This window comes from Alligator mississippiensis, chromosome 2 (genome assembly GCF_030867095.1).
Source record: "Alligator mississippiensis isolate rAllMis1 chromosome 2, rAllMis1, whole genome shotgun sequence".
NCBI lineage: Eukaryota > Metazoa > Chordata > Crocodylia > Alligatoridae > Alligator > Alligator mississippiensis.
The window spans coordinates 91057997-91082465 of NC_081825.1; the positions used below are offsets into that span (position 1 = coordinate 91057997).

At 43.8% G+C, this 24469-nt stretch overlaps 1 protein-coding gene across 12 annotated transcripts in view; it reads right to left on the reverse strand.

Annotated features, from left to right (window-relative positions):
- RAPGEF2 (Rap guanine nucleotide exchange factor 2) overlaps positions 1–24469 on the reverse strand; it is a 333613-nt gene that overhangs the window by 306819 nt on the left and 2325 nt on the right. For 6 of the 12 annotated variants that reach the window (XM_059721922.1, XM_059721921.1, XM_059721914.1 and 3 more), the window contains exon 1: positions 9144–9524. The exons of 1 other annotated variant lie outside the window; for it this stretch is intronic. In XM_059721922.1, coding sequence (XP_059577905.1) covers positions 9144–9212 — 69 coding nt within the window. In that variant the 5' untranslated portion in view covers positions 9213–9524. Of the gene's footprint in view, positions 1–9143; positions 9527–24469 lie in introns of those variants that run through there. 5 more of the 12 variants (XM_059721915.1, XM_059721918.1, XM_059721923.1 and 2 more) reach the window with 2 other exon arrangements.

The window sequence follows — 24469 nt, forward strand, 5'->3', positions numbered from 1 at the left end:
CAATCAAGAAGAATATTTATAAATAACTATTTTGATGCTTTTATGTCCTGGATATCCAAAAACAGAAGTTAGATGCATTACAAGAAAAAAAATTCTTGCTAAAAGTAATGCCACATTCTTATTGTGACTGCTCACTATACATGTGACCGTTTTAATAGCAACCAGAGTTGCATTTTAATTTAGAAAAAAAAAAAATGAGAAATCCAATCATGACGTCTGAACTCAGCCAGTATCATCTGCCAATAATTCACCTGAGCAGGCAGTCTTTAGAAGTCCTGGAATTTGAGAACAGTAGCTATTGTCAGCCTATTATCAAATCAAGTGGATTGGTTTCAAAGAAACTACCTTCTTTTAAAGATGATTTAAAGCTATTGTAAGCAGATAATACACTTCCTAGATAAACATTTGCTAGGACAGCTTACTTACCAATGAAATACTAGGTTTCACAAACAAGAGCCAGCACGTAGAAATGGGGATTTTCATTTACAAATATAGTTGCAGCAAGCATCATGCCATTAACAACTTTGAATCTATAATTTCACTCCTAGTGAGCAAAAACCTCTAGGAATCACATTTAAAAAAAAAAACAAAAAAACCCGCAACAATATAGAACTGCTACCTCAGACCACTAGCCTACCCATCAAACTGGAAAGTTCTGCCTACAAGTGTTTCTTCACTAGAGGTGCAAGTGTGTTATTACACTCGGAATCCTGTTACTGAGAAATTGCAACTGCTGTACCAACAGTAAATTTTTTTGTGCTGCAGTTCTCTTGTAACACATTTTTCCTCTCCTGCTCTTTCATCATCCCCGTCTTGTGTTCTCTTGTTTTCTCTCATTTTTGCTTACATATTCCCATTGCTCACAATGCCTACTCCCCTTGCACACCAGAAGGGTAAATGCTGCTTGGCAGGGAAAAAGGGTGTCCATTGGCAGTCCTGTCAGTAGACACACATGCTCCTACATCTGAACTGCACTTTAGGAGAGCGTATATGCAAAAAGCTTGGGCAAAGAGCTTGTTATTGGGCTACAAGCCCAATAAATACCAGCTGCTTGCTCCTGAGGCCAGAAGCATCAGCAGGAAAGGAAACTGGGCTTCAGAAAGTTCGCTACTGTTAACTTTAATTGTCCAAGGGTACATCTACAGTACAGCTCAAATGCAGGACTGCAGCTCAACTGGATATGCCTGCTCTTACCAATATAAATCTCCCTGAAGTTACTGGTGGTGGCAGAAATATGTTATGACATCACAAAGCACAGTATGGCTGCAAAACCCACCCAAAAAGTTCAGTAAAGATTCTGGTGGCTAACCCACACCAAGTTCTGTGCTGCCATAGCTATACTTTCTAGTAGCTGAACTGAACAGCTATATCCCAAGATTGCAGACAGCTCTATTCTGCTGCTATTTGTCTTCATCCTCAATTTATTTCTGCTGCTTTCTTGTTAAACTGAAATTTGCTGATGATACCAAGGATCCTTCAGACAGCAGTAAAGTCATCAACCGGTAGAGGGGTATAGTTTCACCTGATAGCTAGTAACTAGTGCTGAAGATAAGGCCTCCACCCAGGTCAAGGAACTACACTGGCATTATTCAGAATTATCATAAGGGAGGAATGGCACATCTAAACAGGCTACCATCCAGGATCTCATTTGCAGGATGCTTCATATCTGATCTAGTTCATCATCAAAAGAATGCTTCTTCCCACTGGCATTAGATTAACGACATATGTGCCATTTCCACTTACTTCTTCTGATTCTCCTCCTTTAAAAAGGAAACACTGAAGATATAATTTCCACCTTTCACTCCAGTGGTACTTTCCAAATCCTCCTCCTGCACCTCTGACCTTACTGATCTGACCATCTTTCTCTCTCCCTCTTCTCACATTTAACCTCATATTCTAAATCACAGCCTCATTGCTCACATATTCGTGTGTCATGAGTCGCAGCACTCCAATTTTTTTCACATCTGTAGCTTCTGCTGTTCTAGACCTTTTATCTGTGCTCTCCTCTGCCGACTCCTTTGCTGAATACTAGCCTCTATGCTATCGATCTTCTTGGTCTCTCTTTAAAGTCTATGCCCCAATCAACTGCTTCTTCCCTTCCAGCTCCCACTCTCACGCCAGAGACTCTCTGAAGAAAAAAAAAAAAATCAGGATCATCACATAGAACTTCTCCACTACAAATTCACTTTTAGTCATCTCAATTTCCTAGACAAGCACTACTTCTCTGCCCCAGCATTAACTCCTATATACACTATCCTAGCCTCTGAAATAAAAGCCTTAAAAGGTGCTCTATACTGAAAACTGAGGAAACAAATCCATCACCAGAACCAAAACACCATTATAGAGAAAGATGTATAAATACTCTGGTACATTTATGTACTTCCCCCAGCGTTAGTGCCATAAACAGCCACCTAGTCATTGCGCCTACTGCAGGGGGTGGCAATCCCCAGAACATGTGCCAGAGCATGGCACACAAGGCCATTTTGCTCGGCACACCACAGCCAGCCCAGGCTCTAGGCAGCTGACACTGACCACAGATCCTGGGCTGCGAACAGCAGGCAGCGGGGAGGCTACAAGTCCTGCTGCGACTAGCCCAGGCTCCATGGCAGGCAGCAGCTGCCCAGAACCTTAACCAGACATGGCAGGAAGCTGGGAGGCTGCAAACAGCTGCAACGAGCCCCAGCCAGGTTCCACAGCAGCAGCTGCATGCATGCCTCAGGCACACTGCCAGGAAGGGGCCTAGGGCAGCGCAACCCTGGCCCCTCCCCTGCTGTCTGCCCCAAGGCGCATGTGCAGCCACCATGGCCACGGAGCCAGTGCCAGGGCTCCAGACCCTAGTGCAGCTGCTTACAGCCTGCCTGCTGCTGCCTAGAGCCCAGGCCAGCTGTGGCAGGCAGCTAGTAGGCTGTATACAGCTGCACTGGGCTCTGGAGCCCCACCCAGGCTCCCTGGCAGCTGTGGCTACATGTGCCCCTTGGGGCAGATGACAGAGAGCGGCTGGGGTTGCATTGCCCCAGGCCCCTTCTCAACCATCCACCTGGAGGCACACATGCACTTTCTACCAGCAGCAAGGATTGGGCCCCTCACGGCTCCTCCATGATCTGCTTCTGGCATACCAAGTCAAGGTGTGGATTGAAGTTGGTGTTCTACAGACCCCTGTTCTATAGACACCTTTCCATTTTCTTCTGCACAGGGCAGTGGTGGCCCATGTATGCCACAAGCAGCCTCTGTGTGGCACATGGCAGATGGGGGATAGGACAACAGACAGTAGAAAGCAGAACATATGAAGCAAGGTAAAGGGAATCAGAGTGGCACTCAGGAAGTGTGTGAAACTAACATGTGGCACACCTGACTAAAAGCTTGGCCTGTACTGTTCTACACCATCAATACTTAGTATTCTCGTTAATAGTCATAAATTTCTGATGCGATTTTCAGGAAGTCACCTAGACAGAACTCCGGTAGTATAAGTGGAACATACATTGCATCTATACAATGTACTCTGTAAGTACGTAGACTCAGAAGTGAAAAGGGCTACGTACCTTTTTGGAACATTGCACTTACCAAATTCAGTATATGAATACTCCCTTCTAAGCTTTCACACCTTCTTTCTCAAAGTGCCTTACCCTGCTAATAAGGATCTTGAAATCTACAGAATCTACTCAGTTCAAGGCTGTTTCACAAAGCCTTGAAACTGATAACTTCTACTCAGTTTCACAACTATACACTGCCATCAATGGGTTCTTACACACACAAATGGTTTATGAACCTAACCATTATGCAGATATGTGAAGTTGTCAATATATATGGAACAGAAAAAAGGGGGAAAAAAGGAACTGGGACCAATATTGTATTATGCAGTTAAGTGCACACACATCCAGCATCCAGATCAACTGAGTACACTGCTGGTCAAGTTGCCTAAGATTTTCTTTTAATCCATGGCTGACAGTTGCTTTTACTTCAGGTGGGAGAGGGGCTGAACATCATTCAGGTTGAAGTATTCCGTGTTAATTTCTGATTTAAATTTTTCTGGAGGAGAGAGAGAAAGACAGCTACTGTTGCTATTTCTTCTATTTAATCAACCCTTTTTTGCTCCTGAAAGGCTTTTAATACAGAGCTGAAATATGGCAGGGAGATGGTGCAAAATGGAATTATGCCTATATACCTATATTCACACTGCTTTGCGATCCATGACCACTGTAATGCTGCTTTGCATTAACAGAACAGTTGCCACCTAGCAGTCCTTACATTTAGTCCTCTTGCTTCAACTACTGATGCCCAAATCCCCACTAAAGAACCAACAATCCTGATTCATTGCATATTGGTGTTCTCTAGCAAATAGCTAGCAGTAAATTATACAAAGCATGCATTGTGTCCCTCTGCAATGACTGGCATGAATAGAGGACAATGTTGCAGCATGTTACTAGTGCAAGAGAACCTAAAAAGCCCAATTCAGGAAAATCCAATAGATTAATGGTGAACTATCATATCTGTCATCTAAGCTAAGAGAACAAATGGGAAACACCAAACAGGTAGTGTTTTTCAGTCCTCCTCTGATGTATCTGCAACAGGATGTGGAAATCCATTTTTTAAACATCTACATGACCTTGGGGTGTTAAATTCTGCTCTATATTAAGCCTGACTTAAATCACTTGCTTTCTACAATGATGTTCTAGTGCAAATTGCTTGACAGTCAGTTGGTAATGAAATGCCAGATCAAGAAGTGAACATTCATTTTTGCCCTCTATTAATAAGAGAGTTCTCACACAAAGTCTGTCAGCAGTTACCAACTAAAACAATGTGCTCTACTCCATAAACAATGGAACTGGAGAACAAGTTGAATATCTAGTTGGAATAAATATAGGTACCTACTATAATTAAACCATTGTTCCTCTCAAATACTTGCCAGAAGAGTAATTGCCAAACAACATCATCCTGTTTAGAGGTGCTTTGACATTAAGGGACATCACTGGTATGGAGCAAAGGGCAATTTCACGGCCCCAACCTTTCCACATAAAACATCTTCTAATATTATTATTCCTCTGCTATTTCAGAACTCCATTTCTCCCATGAAACAAACTGCTAAATTCCATAAAGTGCCCTAGCATCTTGTGAGCAGATTTTTAAAAAATATTTCAAATAGGTTCTTCTCATAGCAGTAGTCATCTTATAACAAGAGGGAAAAAAAATATGTTTTCTATTAGACCACAACACACATTAATTCACAAAATGAATAGGTGAACGGGTAACAAAAATAATTAAATTTAAAGTTTTTGTTAAAAAGACACTCTTCACATTTATGTTGCAGCCAGCATAAAAACTGGTTTAATAGTTATGTTAAAAAACCCAAAAAACAAAAAGCAAAACACATAAAGACTTGAAACCACGAAGCTAATATAAAAAGGATTTTGGAGGATAAAAAAACGTTATTTCATTACATAAAGCTTGGGGGCATAAACCTGTTTGTAATCCATTAACATTTAGAAGTTAAATTAACTACTTTGGCAAGCAAACTTCCTAGTTAAGCCTTCAAAGAAAACATGAGCTGTTTAATAAAGCAATTACAAAAAAGAAGAGCTCTGTTATATGACAGAACACATTGAATAATGCTAGTGTACAACTTCTGGCCATATGTGTTTTAGGTTTTATTATTTTCTGAGCTTCTTTGTGAACTACAGTACAACACTCCATTGACTAAAATAGTTTGGGCAGGCTTTGTATACCCACTAATATGTAAACAAGGACATGCCAAAGCAATATGAAGCCGAAGGAGATTTTTCTGCAGTGATTTCAGTGTTCCAAGATGAGGTTTTAAAATCCATCCAAATTACAAAAGGACTTTTACACTAAGGAAAAAGTTCAAGAAAAGTTTCATTCTCTCTCTTTCTCTAATTTAATCTCTTCAAGAGTTATTAATATTATGCATTCAAATGATGGCTTGCTAACCTTCAGTCATTCCTCTATTCTTATCTAACCCTGCAATGAAACCATTATGCTAAATTTGCAACGTGACAAACTAGCACAAGACACTAATGTCAAATGCAAAATTACAGATCTCATTGAAGCAGCAGCTGCAGCAGGGCACAAAGAGAACAGATATTTGTTAAAAAAGGTATATTCAGTGAGTGGGGAGAACAAGTTAAGGTGGTTAAAAGCCATCATACTTTTTAGAAGGAATTGCAATAAACAAGGCTTGGATGACTTGATAAAAATGCAACTTCCTTGATTGCTTTTTATTTGCAGTTATCAAGCAAAACTTAAAGATGCTTACGTACAAACATACTGGTTGCATGAAGATTAAACTGAAATAATTCCTTTTTGTTCCCTCAAAAAATCCATACACACTTTTTTTTTTTAATATCTCAATACATTTGCTTCAAAAAAATACATCAAAGGAAAAGGAAGGAATGTACTTTCAACCTGGAAGTATTTGAGGGCACCACTATTAGTTCACCACCTAAATCTCAAGTAATTACTGACATTCTGAAAAAGGTGCAAAGGAATTCTCCTCAACAGGAGGCACATTTGATCACCAGCCTCAAATACTTCCAGTGCTGACAACACATATGTGCTGACAACACATTTCCCACATATTTGATCTTATTTATTAAGATATTTTGGCCAGAGGCAGCCTTGGGGATTTAGGGCTGCATTCTGTGGAGATGACCACAGCAGGCTTTCAGTCTGCTGATACAATCAGCTTTGCAGTGCTAATGCAGTCCTAGCGTTCCTGATTTAGCCTCCTGCCCTGCGTTCTGCATGCCAGTTAGATCCCTGCATTCAAGCTAATTTCTTTGCTGCATCATTTCTAACTTTTTTTTTTTTTTTTTTTTTTTTTTTTTTTTTTTTAAGATTTGGCAGGGACGCAGGAAAGTTTAACAGTTTGCTTCATCTGGCAGAATCTACAGCTGTCACAGTAGAAGTCCTGTCTCTCGTAGCTTTGTCTGACGGCGCATGACCTGATTGACTGGTTTCTGAGCAACTGCCAGTCTCCCCGCTGCTGACCAACTGACAGCCTTTTGATAATCTTCTCCAAGATCTGACAGCGTCAGACTCCCATTACGGGAATTTAAGCTTCCCTAAGTGTGGGAGCTCTTACTATGCGTTTACAAATAGTAGCTTTCTCCGATAATGCCACCGTCTCTCTTTAATTTTAAGCATAAGTAACTGACTCTGAAGCAAAGGCTTTCACAGAGGCTCCAACATCTGAAACAAGTAATTGACATTCAAAAAGGAAGGTCAGGCAAGGACACAGGAGCAACTTTAACACAGCTGAAATAAAATACGATCTAGAATGAGTGGAGGGAAAATTAGTTCACTTCCCTCTGCTCCCTACTCCCCCTCCCCCCACAAAAAATTAGGGTACCACTTCAAAATGTAAGGATATGTCTCTGTACTTTTCCACAGGCAATTTCACTTTGCCATATGTATTCCCTGAGATGAGGATAAAACACAGCGTTACAAAAATAACTTCACTGAAGTAGGAGGAAGGATTTCTAGATCCAACTTACTTTGAAGTTTTCTTCGCCCCCATTTTGAAATGTCAACAGCCAACCAGAACCTTGCCAAAATCAGGAGTAACCACGGTAATGAAAAATAAAGCTTCTTGCTAAAACCAGGCCATGCCGAGTTGTCAGAGAAACGGGATGACTCTTTAGAATTAGGACAGATGGCACTACTACAACTGTAACGAGCAGAGCAACTCCTTGAATCATTAGCTATTGAGCTGCAGCTTGACCTGGGGATCCGTATAAAGGGTATTTGTCTTTAAACAGTTGGCAGCAACAGCCCCTCCAGCCAGTCCCTTCTGCAGAGCATAAGACGCTCTTATCACTTAACAAGCCTCCCCCCCCCCCCCCAAAAAAAACCAAAATAGAAATACAGAAACATTTTGACATTTTGTCGCCCTCCAGCCTCCCAGGTTCATTGTTTCTAACGCTCTAACAGCTCTTAATCCTGCACACGCACGCACACACACCCCACCACATTGCTAGTTGTGCTTTGAGGTGGTCCTGCAGGGGTTGGACTGTGTGCGATCTCCTGAAGTCCCTTCCAACCCTCATTTTCTACAATTGTACGAACCTTTTACTTATCCCGCAACCAAAACTCCCCCAGATGAGCCTGATGCACATATTTAAAAATACAAAAAAAAAAAAAGGATCTTTGTGTTTTTAAGTGTGCAAGAACTTCACCCTACTTCGCAGGTGGCAGCGATTGGCCCCCCCCCAAAAAAAAAAGAAGCAAAAAACCCCTTAACTTCACTAGAAAGTCACAGGATAGGAACTGTTTTAGAGAGACAAGTAGAGGCACCAAGTTAAATTCCATTTCTGAATGGGATGCCTGGAGAGGAAGGAAAGGAACCTGAACTCAGCTCCAGGGCAGTCTTAGACACCCTGGCGCCGGCCTGTGAGACCAGGGTGAGAAAGAGAGGCACAAAGCAATGTTTTGGTGCCAACTAAATATCCACAAATTCTGCCTGGCAAGGATATATATACAAATAACACCCCCTAGTCAAAGAAGGGGGACTAGACTCCATGATCCTTCAAGGTCCCTTCCAGCCCATAATGTCTATGATTTGATTTCTTATGATATTAAAAAAAAAAAACAAAACCCTCACTATTTGCACTGAGCAATGGTGGCATGGAAATGCTACCCGGGGTGCCAGAGCAAAACTGGACTGCCCGCCCTGCCATGCTAGGGTGTCCCTTTAGACAAACCACATGCAGGCACTCACTCACTCCTTGACCCAGGACAAGACACCATTTCAGGGGAGCTCTTGAGCGTAAAGTGACAATGTTTCACAAAAGCAGGACAGTGGGCAGTGGGCTGCGGTGGGTGGGTGGGTGGGTGTCGGGTCCGTGCCGTGCCAGGGCTGAGGGGAGGGGAGGGTGCCGGGTCCCTGCTGGCCGGGGAGGGTGCCATGCCAGAGCGGAGGGCAGGGTGCCGGGTCCATGCCGTGCCAGAGCGGAGGGCAGAGGCGGCCGGGGCTGAGGACAGTCTCGCAGGGAGGTGCAGGGCACGGCCGGGACAGAGCTGCCCCTGCCCCGGGCAGGGTGACCCCCGGCCCCCCGGACGTCCCTTCCCGAGACGGCGGCCGACAAAGCGGTGCCCGCCCGCGCGGGGGAGGCGCAGGCCGGGGCAGGTACCTGGGCGCTCCTCTCGGCCGGGTTCTTCATCACCGCCTGGCGGAAGCTGTTATCCACGTAGGAGGCCATGGCGCGGCGGCGGCGGCTCGTGCTGCGCTGGCCTGAGGGAGGCGGCTGCCCGGCGCTGGCGGGCGGGCGAGCTGGCGAGCGCGGGGCGGGGGGAGCGGCGGCCCCGCGGGCTCAGCAGCGCCGCCGCCCGGCAGAGGGCGAAGGCGGGCGGCAGCGGCGGCTCCCCGGGCCGCTCCCCTGATGCTGCTGCTGCTGCATCCCGCAGCCCGGCGCTGCCGCCCGGGGCCGGGGCAAGGACGGGCCGCGGCTCAGGCGCTCACGGGGGAAGCGGCCTCCGGGGCTGGTCGCTTTGTGCTGCAACCATGGTGAGGCAGCGGCGGCGGCGGCGGGGGAGGGGCGGGGCGGAGCGGGGACGGGCCGCCTCGGGCCCCGCCCCCGCCGGGCTCTCTGCTGCCCCCGCCGCGCTCCGGGCGCCGCGAGCGGGAGCAGGTGGCTGCGCAGTCCCCGGGCGCTTTGTGCCCCCTTCCACCAACGGTGACCCGGGCCGCTCTGGCCTCGGCAGCCCCCCGCCGGGGTGACCCCTGCCAGGTCCTCCTGGGTCGCCAAGTGGCGCTGGAGCCGTGAGGCACTGGTGTCGGCGCTGGGGGAGAGTAGGGAGCAGGCTGGGGCTTGAAGGGGTTGTCCCTTGTTAGCCTGGTCCAGGAGCCAGTTTCCTCAGAAAGGCCCGGTCTTAGTCCCGGTTTCTGGCCCACATATTTGACCTGCGGAAGGTTTGTCCCACACAGAGCCAGCAGCAATACAAGCCAAGGTGCAAATAACAAACACGAGTGCAGGCAGGCCTCGACTTACAAGGTTTCGCATTACAACGAATGGCACGGACAACATAAATTGACACCCTGTTTTGACTTCCTGACATTGGTTTCAACTTTGCGACACGATGCCACCCCAGCGAACAAGTTCACTGCGTCGCCCATCTCCCTGGAGAACATCTGTCCAAACATCTTTGGGCACTTCCTTTAAAAAAGCAGACAAAACTCCAGCAAAACCTGCAGCCTTTAGCAACCCGTAGGGGATGCATACAGGTACATGTGCTCCCCCCAAATCAGTCATGCACCCCCTGGAAGCACCAGCTGCAAAACCAGAAGTGCACTTCTGGTTTCACTGCTGGCTGGGCGATTGGCCACTGCTGGGGGACCAGCCCCTCGGTTGGCGAATGGCCACCACTGGGGGACCCCTCCCCCCGATTGGCAATCAGTCACCACTGGGGTCCCCGCCATCAGTGATCTGGTGCCCCTCAAGACTTGGGAGGCACCAGTCACCCATGCAGACTCCTGAGAAGACTCCAGCCAAGAGCCCTTCCAAAAGTCCAGCAAAGTCACCTCAAAGAAGTCCTTCCAAATCAGTATGATTGCTATTTACAAAATAAAAACATTAATGTAGCTATATTACTCATCTATAATTGATTGAGTACAAAATTCTGGGTTATTTTTGGTGAAAATAGGGTCTCGGGCCTTGGTTCAGGAACCAATCCCCCATTTATAACATTGTTAAAAAGCGGTACTGAGTTACGATGTTTCGACTGAAGATGTGGTTTTCAGGAACCAATTGCGTCATAAGTCCAAGGACTGCCTGTGCAATCTCAGGTCCTAGAGGGATCTGCAACCCAGGCTGTATGTTTTTCCCTCAGCGTACCAGCCTCCTGTTTCTCAGCTGCCCTCCCTGTAGGGTTTTTCGGGGGACTTCGGGGAATGGGAGGGGGAGAGGGGAGGGAGAGGTATTGAGCGCCCATAAGAGCCCTCCCATCAAAAATGAGAGCTCAGTCAGCAGTGCCCGCAGCTCCTTCCAGCTTCCACCACCACAGACCCCACAAGAGTGTAATTTGAACCCTGCTTCCCTGGGAGCTTTTAATTTGCCCTAGGACCAGCCAGTCGTCCCTGTCAGCTGGCCGAGTGCTAGGCAGCCAAGGCAGGTTCCTCCCTTTTTTCCTTCCTCTGCTCGCCCTTCTCTGCTTCAAGGGCCAGACGCTGTACCCGGATGGGGGCTGCCACTGGGTTGAGGTGGCAGCGCCACTGGGGTTGATTGGCAGGCAGCTCCTCCCAGCCAGCAGCGGCCAGAGAGTGGCCATACCTTGACACAAGCCTGTCTCCTAAACCAGCATTTCTCAACCATGGGTCATGACCCAAAAATGGGTCGCAAGAGTATATGAAAGGGTCGCAAACAAACTTTAAAAATGGATTCTCCTTTGAAGGCATTTAGGCTTGTTCTGGAGAGGGTAGTGATAACTGAGGAGTGAAAAAAAGCATTTGCTGTAGGTCTCCCTTGTGCTGCAGCTGACCCTTTCTGGTCTAAGCGTGAGCCAATCAACAGGGACTTGTGGTTGTTCCTTGTAAGAAGATACATTGATGATGTCAAGCAATCCTTTGACGTAGTTCTGTTTGCTTACAATGAACACATACACAGTCCTGTTTCCCTCAACATGCAAGGGCTTATGCAAAAAGAAGTAGCTCACGATTCCAAGCCTTTTACCAGCCAGCATTTCTCTAAGCTTTCTTTCAGGGCCATGCTGCAAGTACTCTTCTGGCCTTCTGCTACTTCTGTCTGTCTGTTTCTGGATGCATCTGCTTATTTGTTCACATACCTCCATCAAAATGTACCCAGCCCTGGGTTTCATCCGGTCATGAGAGAAATATCTCTGCCCACATAGCTCAGCTTCTAAATAGTTGCTTTTGATTTCTGTCATTTTAGATTAGGTAACTGATCCTGAGGTATGGGTATCAGCGCGGCCATGAAACCCAATTTTTCATCTTTACACTATTGAGTGATCTGCAATAACTGCAATTATTTAAAAATATATTTTTAAAAATCTGTAGAATTAATCCATTGCAGAGCTGTCTAGCTAGCAGTCCATGGGCCACGCACAGCCCACTAGAGATTAAACTGCACAATACCTTTCCCCAGGCTCCCATCCCATCGTTGCTCCTCCCATGAGTCCTACTGCAGCAGCATCCTGGGCTCCAGGCTCCCCATCTCTCCCTCTGGCTTTTGCTACCTACTCCCAATGTGGGGAGCAGAGTAGTGCAACCCACAGCGCCAGCACAGCCCTCATCCAAGGAGCTGAGGTGAGGGCCACCAGCTCAAGTGGCAAAGGGGGAAGCTCCCCTTTTGTACCGTGCAGAGGTGGAGGTGGCTGTCCATGCACACAGTGCCTCTGGCTCAGGTGCCTGGCTGTCACTAGCACAACTCCTGAGGTGTGCAGCCCATGTGGCCTGTGGAACCCAGATGCTTAGAAATTGGACAGTCCTGATCTACTGAATATAAAATCAAACTTCTGTGATACAGCCACTATTGTAATTCCTCTCAGCATAAACATATATTACCCAGCTGATACGGTCCCCCTCATCACTGTTATACAAGAGAGCAGAAGAATGTATAAGTTTTTAATTTAATACCTTCTTTACGACACCTAGTAAATACTTGTCTTTATGAACCTAACTTTTAAAATATGAGCTTCTTACAGCAAGAATTGACTTTATTTGTGATTACAACAATATTGAATGTATCACAGGTAGCTTAACAAACAATACTTATGAAACTAATAGGTATAATTAGCTGAAGTGTTGATACCCTTATGAAAAGTTAAAGTCTTATGAACCTGGATAGCCTTATGAAAAGTTAAAATCTGTTCGAGTTGCTGATTCCAGCTCACTAGTACAAGTTTATACACTTCAAGTTGCACACAATTTATGGTAGTGCTTATTTCTAATATTTTATTTATGAAAACTAACAGGAATAATGAAACATTTATTTTTAAAGAGAAGTTAATGCTCTAAACTGACCTATTGCTATCTTTCTAATTTAGAGATGTGTTTTAGGCCTGGATGACTCTTCAGGAGTTTGTGGCTTCAGAAGGTAATTTACCAGACAGAGACAATTTTTCTACATAGATCTCTACCAGTGGCAGGAAACTATAGAACGAAACAAATTAGTATCTTGGAGCCTGATCAAGATACTCCACTATACTAACAGCTAATCCAGATTATTCTAGGTGGAGCACTTGGGGCAACTGGAAGGAGCTCCAAATCTCAATTCCATCTTGATTGTTGGTTTTCATAAAATTGTTCCTTTTGTGTGCCAGTTTTTTGCTTAAACTAACAACTCAAAATGTTATGTCCTATATCCTAAACATATTAATTAAAAAAATATCCTCCATTCATCATACAAGAAAAGTGTATAATTCCTTCAACTAAATCAGGCATTCTGAAACAGCATAAAAGAGCAAGCTTTCCTTTAGAAGAACCTACTGTTCACTGAGAGTGTTGTGATTCTTTTCTGTGCATGTAAAAATATATATAGCAAGTGCCAAAGGAATGAATAAAATACTGACTGTGCTCTTAAATCATTTGAGAGCATTGATTCTTTCCTGTTATACAGAGAGCAGCTAACTTGACCTGCAGGTAGCATGACATGCACAAGTCTGGAAACCAAAGCCAAACTACCCACTCTATTTTAACATGCTATTGTAATTAATTTCTGGCTTACTAGCTTTAACAGCATCCTGTTGAGTATTTTACTCCGATTCATTTTTTATAGTGTCTCTTACCATAGTGTCTGAAAAATCAGGAAGGTATTGGCTTTCAATAAGACAATTGTTTTCAATGTTTATGATTTAAGCAGTATAGCAAATGTTAATGGTTACAAGTACATGACAAAATCCTATCATATGCCAGGTAAATAATTAGGAACAGGAACTGGTAAGACTGTCAAAGGATTATATCTAAATATATTGAAAAACTTCTGGCTGGTACATGCCAATAACGTGTTAATGTAATGTTAATATAAAAAGCTGTCAGCTACTCAATGCCTATGAAGGATGCAATTGGATTCTGCGGCAGATTACTCCATTTTTTTCCATCCACCCTACTGTTTCAAGAACATAAATCAGACTCAGTAATCTGAGCAACTCTTCAATTGCTAGCCAGCAGAATGGCTGTCATACCAGCCAAAGGAAGTAACAGGTAACAATAGCCGCAGTATAAAATAATATATTAAAATAAAAAAAATGCCATGTAAAAGAAACATATGGTGATGATAATTTATTGGGAGGTGCTACTTCTTGAGCAGCAGCTGATCAGACTCCAAACAAATCATTAGTTAATAAAATCTGTAACCTCAAACAGCGTTTTACAGCCTTGTGCAGTCTCTTAGTCCTACCTGCTTTTTCATCTGCTTACCAACAGTATTTATTAGACTAATACAACTTATCTGCAAATCAAGGTCCTATGCTGTTTCATTAAGGAATAAAATCCCTGTAAAATCATTTCCCTCTTCATTTCCTTCTCGAGTGCTCATAGGTTTCTGCTTATTTCTGACTATCAATCTAAATCCTGCCATTCCAGTTCCTGATTAGTTGACATCCAATATCATTCATAACTTTGATGTCAGACTAACTGGAGTGAGAATTTAATGCTCTGCTATAAAGTACCAGCTCCATTTTATGTGGCATCAGGTAAAGTTTCCATCCTCCTCTCCACAATGCACAGCCAATTTTATGTTAGGCTGTTATTCCCATAGCTATTTTTCTTAGCTGAAGAATCAGATAAAGTTCTACATTTTGAAGGAACTGGTGAGTGGCATATAGCACCATTTCCTTATACAAGTAAATTTGATCATTGATCCAGGGAGGTCAGATAAAAAAGGGCAATCTGCCAATTTTTTGGTATAGATTTTCTTAGTTTTAGTAGATGGGACCTAATGCAAATAGGTTTTATCATCTTATTCATACATGCTGGCATGGTATCTATTCCCTCTCCCTCAAGGTGTTCTACTTGTCACTATACCTTAAGGGCAGGTATTTAAGGCAATAGATGCTAGCTTAGTGATATTTGAGACTCACACCATTTAACAATATTCACATGGCATTCACACAATTTCTTATCAAGAATAGGATCTTGTTATAGAGCCTATTTTCACCTGACAAGTATTTTATATCAATTCTAGGCAAATATATGCATCTCCAAGTTTTGTTCTGCTGTTAGTTATGTAAGCTACTGTTTAAAGATGTTGCTTAAATAAATTTTGTTTAGAAAATAATATGACTGAGCTCTGTATCAAGACAGGATCTGAAAGGACACCTAAAAAGTAATACAATAAACAATTAATTTATCAACCCACTACCCAAACATATTTTCCCTATTCTGGTTTTATTTATTTTGTGGAGGGGGCTACATTTTGATCCTCTTTATTACAAAAAAATAGTAGATTCAAATTGAATCTACTATTCAACAGTATTCAACAGTATTAGTGAGATCCACTTCAAAATAAAAACAACTTTCATGCTTTTGCACAGTGTTAAGGATGCACTTTTCTTTAGCTTGTAGATATCCTAAACATGTAACACTTGTTCCTGTTCACATATTGTAACAGAAAGCATCAGGGTCAAACAGTTAATAAAAGGTAAAGGGAAGAAATTAAATGATTTTCCAGGTAATAAAGCATATTTAAATGCATTTGTAACAGCAGGGCACACCACAGGTGCTAGCCTCAACATAGGAGGGACCCAGGAGGCACGGCAGGACACTGGATGAATGCAGCAGAATGCCCGGTAAGGGCGGGAAATGGCCAATACTTACCCACAGGTATGGAGCCGGTGGAAGCGGAGCGGTAAGCAGTGCCACTGCAATGGTTTATAAGCACTTGCTGTCTGAGGCTATGAGGGCACTCAGGATTTCACATCACAGACCCATGCCCAGAGCCAGCTAGAAAAAAGTGAGCAGATTCAAGCACTGGGGGGGAAGAGTACCACAGCTGCATCAAACTCTGCAACACTGAGAGTGGTAAGGAACCCTGTCCCCAGTCTGGAAACCTGGAGGGGTATCCAACCATCTAGCAATCCAGGGCAGCCTGAAAAAAGGTTCCTCATGGACCCCAACATGCTGACATTGAAACAGAGAACACATGAGTGTGACAGCTGCCATGACCCAACATATGGGCATGGCAAAGATGTCATTCCTTTGAGTTACATTGTCCTTTAAAGAGGTGGTCAGTGTTAATTTGGAGAACAGCAGGATATTTGAGGTGGGTAATGAACCCCAAACCCGAAAGTAAGTAAGGCCGAACTATTTGATTTGAGCAGGGGAATTAATTGAAACAGAGACTGCTGAACACCCAGGAATTAGTTAAAGGCTGGGATCTGATTGACACCAATTATGAATTAATTTTGAATTTTATTTATTTAAGAGAGCCTGTGAATTAATTAGCAACTGTATTGATTTAAGATCAACTATGATTTAATTACAGACTGTGTTAATTTTGGAAAACCTGCAAATGAAACTGATGATGCAGCTTGATTAAGGCTTCATAAATTGAGCACAATCAAGAGTAAATTCCAAGGCCCAGAACTAATTAAGGGCCTGACACAGCTAAAGCCCTGGAATGGGCCAGAGGCATCAGGCCGTGTAAACCTGGGGACAGGACCATTGACATCAGCCAGATCTTGGTTGACGAGTGGATGGGGTGTAGTTCCAAGAACACCAACAACACAAGTGTGCCCATAGGGGTTGTCAGTACCATCCCAGGACCCTCCTTTTATTGAAGATCAAGGTGTGGTGGCCAAGTTGAGGGAAGTACCCCATGAACAGGCCATATGACGTTCCTCAGTGCCCAGGCTAAGAAGGAGCCCAACCAGGGCAAATATCTCCCAAGCCTCAAGGGATCTCCTGTTCTGGTGTAAGCATTTACAACATAGCTAAATAACATGTTTTAAAAAGCACATACACTTTCAAAGTGTTATGCCGAATTTTGCCCCATCATTTCCAATTGCTCCTGTCATAAATAGCCAAACCAGAGTTGTTCTTGGTATGTAGAGAGCATTGCTAGGAGTAAGGTTAAGCCTGCTGAAAAGACTGGTTGTGTCAACCAAAAAGATGCATACAAGCTGAGAAGGAGCTAAACTCATCCAAATGAGTTCCCACATTCCAGACTTCTCCGATTAGCACTAGATCCCTCTCGTTGCAGTCATGGATACTTTGAAATACGTAGGGTGGCAGTAAAAGACTACCACTCAAGGAACAATATCCTATCGCAATAGGGATTACCCTATACAACTCAGGTTGTGGGATGGACTGTCAGGTCTTCAAGAACATTAGTCTTCCTTTTTGGGGTTTACAGAATGGAACAGTCAGCTGTTCAAGCCTCTCCATTTTCATTGGCATGATAGGATATGGAGAGCAAATGGTTACTTTTCTCAGCTGGGCTGTAGTACAACTTGTTTTCACATCCTATTCAACATATGGGGCCAAGTTCTGATGTGCATCCCATGTTCACAGTGTATCACTGGAAGGGATATGACAAAAAGTGAGCCATTTGTGACTTAACAATTTTGATAGCTGGTTCTTCACTGTCAGGCTTTTCTGCCGTTTACAGCAGCCTTAGATTCTCCCAGCTATAGTTGGGTGGCTGGCTGGCTGGCATTGGCTGGTGTAACAGGGGACCTGCTCGGGGCTGACTTCCCAGTGGCCTGCCCACATGTTTCTGGGATAACTGCCCGCCTTCTCACCAGCCATGCCTTGTTGTTAACTGTTTAATTGATCTTAATAAGCAGGAGGCTGCCCATTTCTTGCCCCGATGCCAGGGGGCACTATCTGCGGCTCCATTCCTCCCCTTCACCACAGCCCAAGCCTCACAGATGGCATCCAGATGTTCTCACAATCACTGGTCCCATACTGGGCCCCATAATCCTAGTGTTGAACCTCTCTATGATCCCTCCATTCCAGCGGCCTAATCCGCCTTCATCCTGGGCAGCATAGCTCCCTGAACTGCTTCCCCTTCTGGGTGTGGTCCCCCAGGACCTTTGACTACTAGCCCTGGCCCACCTCCAGGCCAGTTGGAACCCCAGGCCCTCAGCTCTTGGGCGTCCCTCGCTGTGGGCTTCCACCCTTCCGGTCCTGGCCCCAGCATTGACCAGTCAGGGGAAGTCCAGACAGGTGTGAGTCTATGGCCTCACTCTCTTTGTCTGGGGGTTCACCCTCCAGGCCCTACAAAGGGGTAACCCACCCAATTGTGGAGGCTAGGGATTAAGGCGCTCCAACCCGCCTTTCACCAGGGTGGTAACTGGCCTGGCATTTTCTGGGGGCTCCTGCACCACTGGGAGCCCCACCAGGCCACCCACTCCTGGCAGAGTGCAATTTTCGGTCGTACCCAGGACCAGGAGCCTCCTGACCATCCCCTACAGCTCTTCCCTTACCTCCAGATGATACCAGCAGCCCTCCAGCCAGGTGGTGTTGTTGCCTGGCCTCCAGCAGCAGAACTGCCCTGTTTATATAGGCAGCCCCAGATTCAAAATGGCTGCCATCATCGGGCACCTGGTGGCTGCCAGGTCCAGGCCCTTAAAGTGGCAGGCATCCGCAGTGCCCTGCCACAGCTGGCTACAGTTGCAAAGGGACATTATATCAGCCACAGACTGCTGGAATGCTGTGACAGTGTGACTACCTTCCCTTATCTCAGATTCACCCTTATGCTGAAGGCTAGGAAGTGGCATAGTCCATGCTCCCGTTATCCTCAACTGGACAATCCACCACTTTTATAACCCTTTTGACATATGCAAGCTAGCACTAAATTTACAGCAGCATAAAAGAGAATCTAGCCTGTGGCACAACATAGAAAATGTTCATTTTCCAAAGAGGTGATGAGAGAAAAAGTCTTTGATTTCTATGATTTAAAGGCTGTTTAAAATATTTACTGCCACAGCTATACTGGGTATGTATACACTGTAGTCATTGCTGCTCATGTGGACATTCCCAAGATAGCTTTTAACTGGTTAGCTCACATATTGGTTGCAGTAAGACTGTAGAAGTACAGGCTAGGTACACAAGTATTTATTCAGATCCTTGAGTAGGCATTTCAATCCACACTGTTGACACTGCTAGCAATACCCAGATGAAAGGGCATCTGACTAGAAGTTAACATAGACTAGATTATTATTGATTTGCATTGCAGTAAAACCTGGATCATAGTCCATTGTGCCAGTTATTGTACCAGCACAGGACCAAGGATGGACTCTGCCCTCAAGATCTTGCCCTCATTTAAAGCTAGCACAGACACATCAACATGAACAGTAATTGCAATGCAAATATGCCCATTATCCTCAATATCCACTAGTGGGAGGCTGTGTGGGTTAGTAGTTAAAAGTCCTCAACGGGCACATTGCTTGTACACATGCAATTAATGTGACTGAATATACTCTGCCTCAATTTGACACAATACCTCTTTCCACTTCCACCCTGTGAAAGAAAGCAGAAATGAGGAGCAGAGGAGCTTAGATGCATCCTTTTCAATCAACATCCTGTAAAGAAAAGCAGGAAAGAGGCAGCTTTCTGGTTCAATCCTTTCCCACCTAAATGAAAGGAAGGAAGGGCTGGTCCCTCCAGCTTTTAAACTAATGCTGATGTCACCATCTACACATGCATTTAAGCGCAATAATTTACTGCATTGCCAGATACCACTTGTATCTGATGGAACTATTCAGCAATGCAGTAAATTAGTCTACTGAACCCTAAGTGCTGTGCACGTGTAGACAGTGACACTTTACTAGGCAGCAAATTAGTCTGCTGCACAGCAAAGCATCTCATGTAGACACACCCAACTGAAACTTAGGAGACTTGGTTTCATGCTAGGTGTTCTATTGGCCCTACTTCATGATGTCAGCCCAGTCACTTTGACTCCCTGAATAGCAATTTCCCCATTTGTACAACAGGGATAATAATATTCAGCTCAATGCCCGTGTAAAGCATGTTGCAACAAAGAAAAAGCACTCTAGAGGAGCTTAGGTACTATTAGTAGTACTACTAATAGTACATTAAGGTCTTCTAAAACCACAATTACAGTGTAGACATGGTAAGACAAAAGCCATTTTATCATCTTGAAGTGGGATAGGAGGTGAAATCACCTTAATGGAAAGGCCTTAGGCACATTCCAATTAATGTGATGATTTAGTCTTAGAACATTCGGTTAAATTGGATAAGCAAGATTTTGTTTCTCTCTTTTTTTAAATCTCAGTCACTGTGTAATGACAAAGGTACCAGACATAGATTAAGGGTGGATCCTTTTGGACCGATGCCACTTTCTAATGGATTTACATTGACAAACTGCTATGTTTATTCATTGCCAGATAATCAGTCATAGTTCAACCTGGGCTGGTTAGATTTTCCATTATGCTCATGTTTTCTAGAAACAGGTTAAACCAGTGGTTCTCAAACTTTCTAGACTGAAGGCACCTGTTGTTAGACTTATGGCACCCCTCAGAAAATGCCAGCTTTTAATTTCCATTGTTTGTTTGTTTTTTACTACAGGAAGAATAATAAAGCAATTCTTCTGTTGCAAGGAACTCTGAAGGACCACAACAGGTTAGAGTGTTTTTAACACTATGAATTTCTATTTGAAATCTCTGGATTTATCTTGTGAATGATGTTTGCACACCTAACAGTGCTAACATTTTGAGGCACTCCAAAATGCCACACCACCCTGATTGAGAATCACTGGATTAGATAGGATGCAAGCAGATCCTTAATCACTTAGGCCCCCTCTACACATGCAGGTAAAGATGCAGTTGGATCACAAGTGTGAATCACATAATTGTGCCTCGTGCCATGTCACACATGCCCGGCAGGAAGCATGACTGTGGGATCGCATATTAAAATCAATCACACTTTATTGCCCGTGTAGGGGGAGCCCAATCCTAGGCTTCCCCTACATCAGCAAGGAGCAGGCACCCATGGGCGGGAAGATCCCAGCTGCAGGGGGCCACGTCCAGCTGGGAACCAGAGTGAGGCACAGCCAAGACCAAGAGCCTGTGTCGGCCCAGGGGTTTTCACCCCACCCAAGCTTTGGGGATCAAGGCAGCCATGATCCCTAGGGCTCAGTGATTGCACCCCTTGGCTGGGAATGTGGTCAGCTGACAGGCTTCCAGCTGCAGGGGATACCCTGCTACACGTGCAAATTAAAGCTCCGTAGCAACCAGCTATAAAGTTAGTACACGTTTTTGAGGCCTGACTTTATAGCTGGTTGGAGCTTTTTATCATGTGATAGCTAATTTGCATATGTAGCTGGTTTCAGGGTAATTGTGCAGTTGACCAATTAGTTGCACATTACCTGTTACATGTACATTGTCCTTATTCACCCACCTCACAATTCTCTATTGGGCATTTTTACCTAGAGATCTGGTAAAACAGTTACCAACCTTAAGTACTTTCAGCCAACTAACAGTGCTCCTTTCTGTGTTTCTGAGCAGCAAGCATGGCACTCAAATTTGTCAGAACATTATACCTCATTTCAGTTTTCCCTTGTACATGTAATACAATAAAATCAATGCAAAACAACTTTCAAATACTGTGGGTGCCTATATACGAGCAGCGAGGCTGCTCTGATGCACTGTAATTATAGCACGTCGGAGCAGTCTCAATTAATTGAGTCTGCTGGATTTGGTAATTACTGTGCTCCAGCAGCCTCCAGTGTCTCGTGTATCAGCGTCCCCACACTTAAAAATGACAGTGAGGGCACTTTATCTAAAGCTCATCAGATGAGCTTTAAATAAATTGCTCCCACTGCCATTTTTAAGCTCAGGAATGCTGACACATGAGGCGCTCTGCACACTTTAATTAGAGCAGCTCTCAGAGCCAATATAAATGTAAATATTTTAAATTTAAAAAAGAAATAAAAGCAAACCCAGAATTCCCATTAAACTGGTTTTAAAAAATCTCTTCCTGTTTTTGCAACCCAAGTATTGAAACATGAAAAACACAAGGAAATTTGCCTCAACAAAGATTTGGATTAAATCATTATTTATTTGTATTGCAATAGCACTTTGGGGCCACAGTCATGGGTCATGGCCTATTGTTGTGATAGGCTCTGTAGCAGTAGTTTATTTACAGCTTTTGCTAAAACACAGCAGTAAAATTGACAATAAAAGTATACAGGGGTGAAGGTTGTAGCTGTGTTGGTCTACAGACATAAGCAGACAAGGTTCCTTGAGTGAATCTCATATCTTTTGTTAGACCAACTTAAATAGTTGGGGGAAAAAATGTTTAGCAAGTTCTCAGGTTTAAAAACCCTTCATCAGGCTGAGGATGCCTCTGCAGTTGATGTGTGCTCTTCCTGGATGGAATGAATAGTAAAGAAGCCAAAGGCTGGGCTGGTATGCATGCAAGACAGGCTTTGCATGCATACCAGCCCAGCCTCTGGCTTCTTTACTAAGGGTTTTTGAACCTGAAAGCTTGCTTAATAACTATTCCCCACCTATTTAAGTTGGTCTAATAAAAAATATCAGATTCACCCAAAGAACCTTGTCTACAATAAAAGTATATAATTTACAGTTATTGGTAAAAGCATACAGTACAATTACAGGGGTGTAGGTTGTAGCCGTGTTGGTCTAAGGACATAGGCAGACAAGGTTCCTTGGGTGAATTTGATATCTTTTATTAGACCAACCCAAACAGTACAATTACATATTCTGCCAATTTAAACAAAATTAAAGTAGAATATAGTACATAATGATGCAAAAATAGATAAAATCAAAGTATATAAAATGGAGTAAAAAATTAAAAACACGAAATTATATTTGACTGTGGCCCTTATTCTTTGTACAAATAACACAAATACACTTAGGGAGTATAGGATGGGCTGTAAATTGTTAGAAAGAAGCCAACTTGATTTTTCTTCACTTGCCCAGTATTTAGAAGTTTCCACTAAAGGAGAGATCCATTTTCCTCTTATTTCTTAAAGGACTGAGCAAGACCACAAATGGTGATTTAAGTAATCTATTTTGTCCTTCCCGCAAGAACATATCCTGTCTGTGTATGAGGTCTGACACCACCTCCCCGTGACAACTGCATATCTCATTAGAGTGAATTGCAGTCTAGTAATGGCCTTTTGTTGGTTGCAGTTTCGTATTGGAGATAAATAATTGTCTAAACCAGAAAAGTGCTGTATAAATCTCAAAAAAGAAGTCTGAGAGAATCTCACTGCCTGCAAATCTTTCAGCATGATGCTATCTTTAATTCTTAAATTTACCTCTTGTTTTAAATATAGGAGAGATACTGGGTCAGTAACTGTCAGCACATTTACCATGTCATTTGTCTGGAGGAGAAAACAATGTAATTTGACCATCCAAATAAGGGCATATTTGGAAGAGGAGAGGCTTCTAAAATGCATTTCTTAGGGTATCTGATAGGGGTACAAGCTCTAATTTTTACCCAATAATTTAGAGTTCTTAAGTAAGCTGAAGGACTCACACTAAGCTGTTTCAGATCACATAAGACCTCCCATTGTAGAACGTGACAGAGATAAAAGCTGCTTTAAAATATAATTAGAATTTTTTTCTATTTTTAAATGAGTCGTTAGTAACACATAGTTCTGCTCCATACAATAAAATGGACTCTATCTTAGATCTACAGACCTTTAGTGCTGCCAAAGCCTCCCTTCTCCTTTCTCTTACTGTAAAAGGAGATTAGCACTATAAAACCACAGAACGGAAATGATAGACCTTGCTTTGAAGTACTTATACTCTAAGGCTAGGGACAGAAATTACACATAAACTGGCATAAGTGATCGGAAACTGGTTCAAATCTGTAATACCACGGAAGTTCAGAGCATATAAACTGCTTTCAAAGTGGCCAAAACTGGTTTAAGATAAACCTGGATGGATGTAGTATCAGACTTGACTGATTTAGGTTAAATCAGTTTATTGAACTTCTGTCCCACATTCAAGTTAACTCACAATCCCACCACCCACACACACACATCCCATGATGCTTTGCAGCTCCCCCAGAATCCCCCACTCACAGGGTGGGAGGCCAAGCCTTGGCCCAAGCTGTCTGCTACAGCCAAGCAGGAAGGCATGCTCTAGCACCCCCAGCTTCTGGCCTGGGCCACTGCAGGCAGGCATGTGGCTGCGTTTCCAGAATCAAAAGTGAATGTCTGTTCACTTGCTTAACTGTTCAATCTACACAGTTTAGCATACACCTGGCTGGGGTCTTCTGACCCCAGCACTTTTTCCTGCCCAGGGAAGGGGGTCAGACTTGATGATCTACTGAGGTCCTATCCAACCATGAAAACCTATGAAATCTATGAAACCCACAGAGATTGAATTGATTCAGCCTTTTGCTTTTTGGTTGTCTGTACTTAGCCTAATCGTAACATGCACCACAGCAGGTGAATATGACAAACTGACTACAATGGTCAGGCAGAACATCAGTTGCCTAACAGTTAGGTCTGTTTTCATTGTCTGAGCTTGGAGAATTGCAAAGAATCTAAAACATAAACTCCAA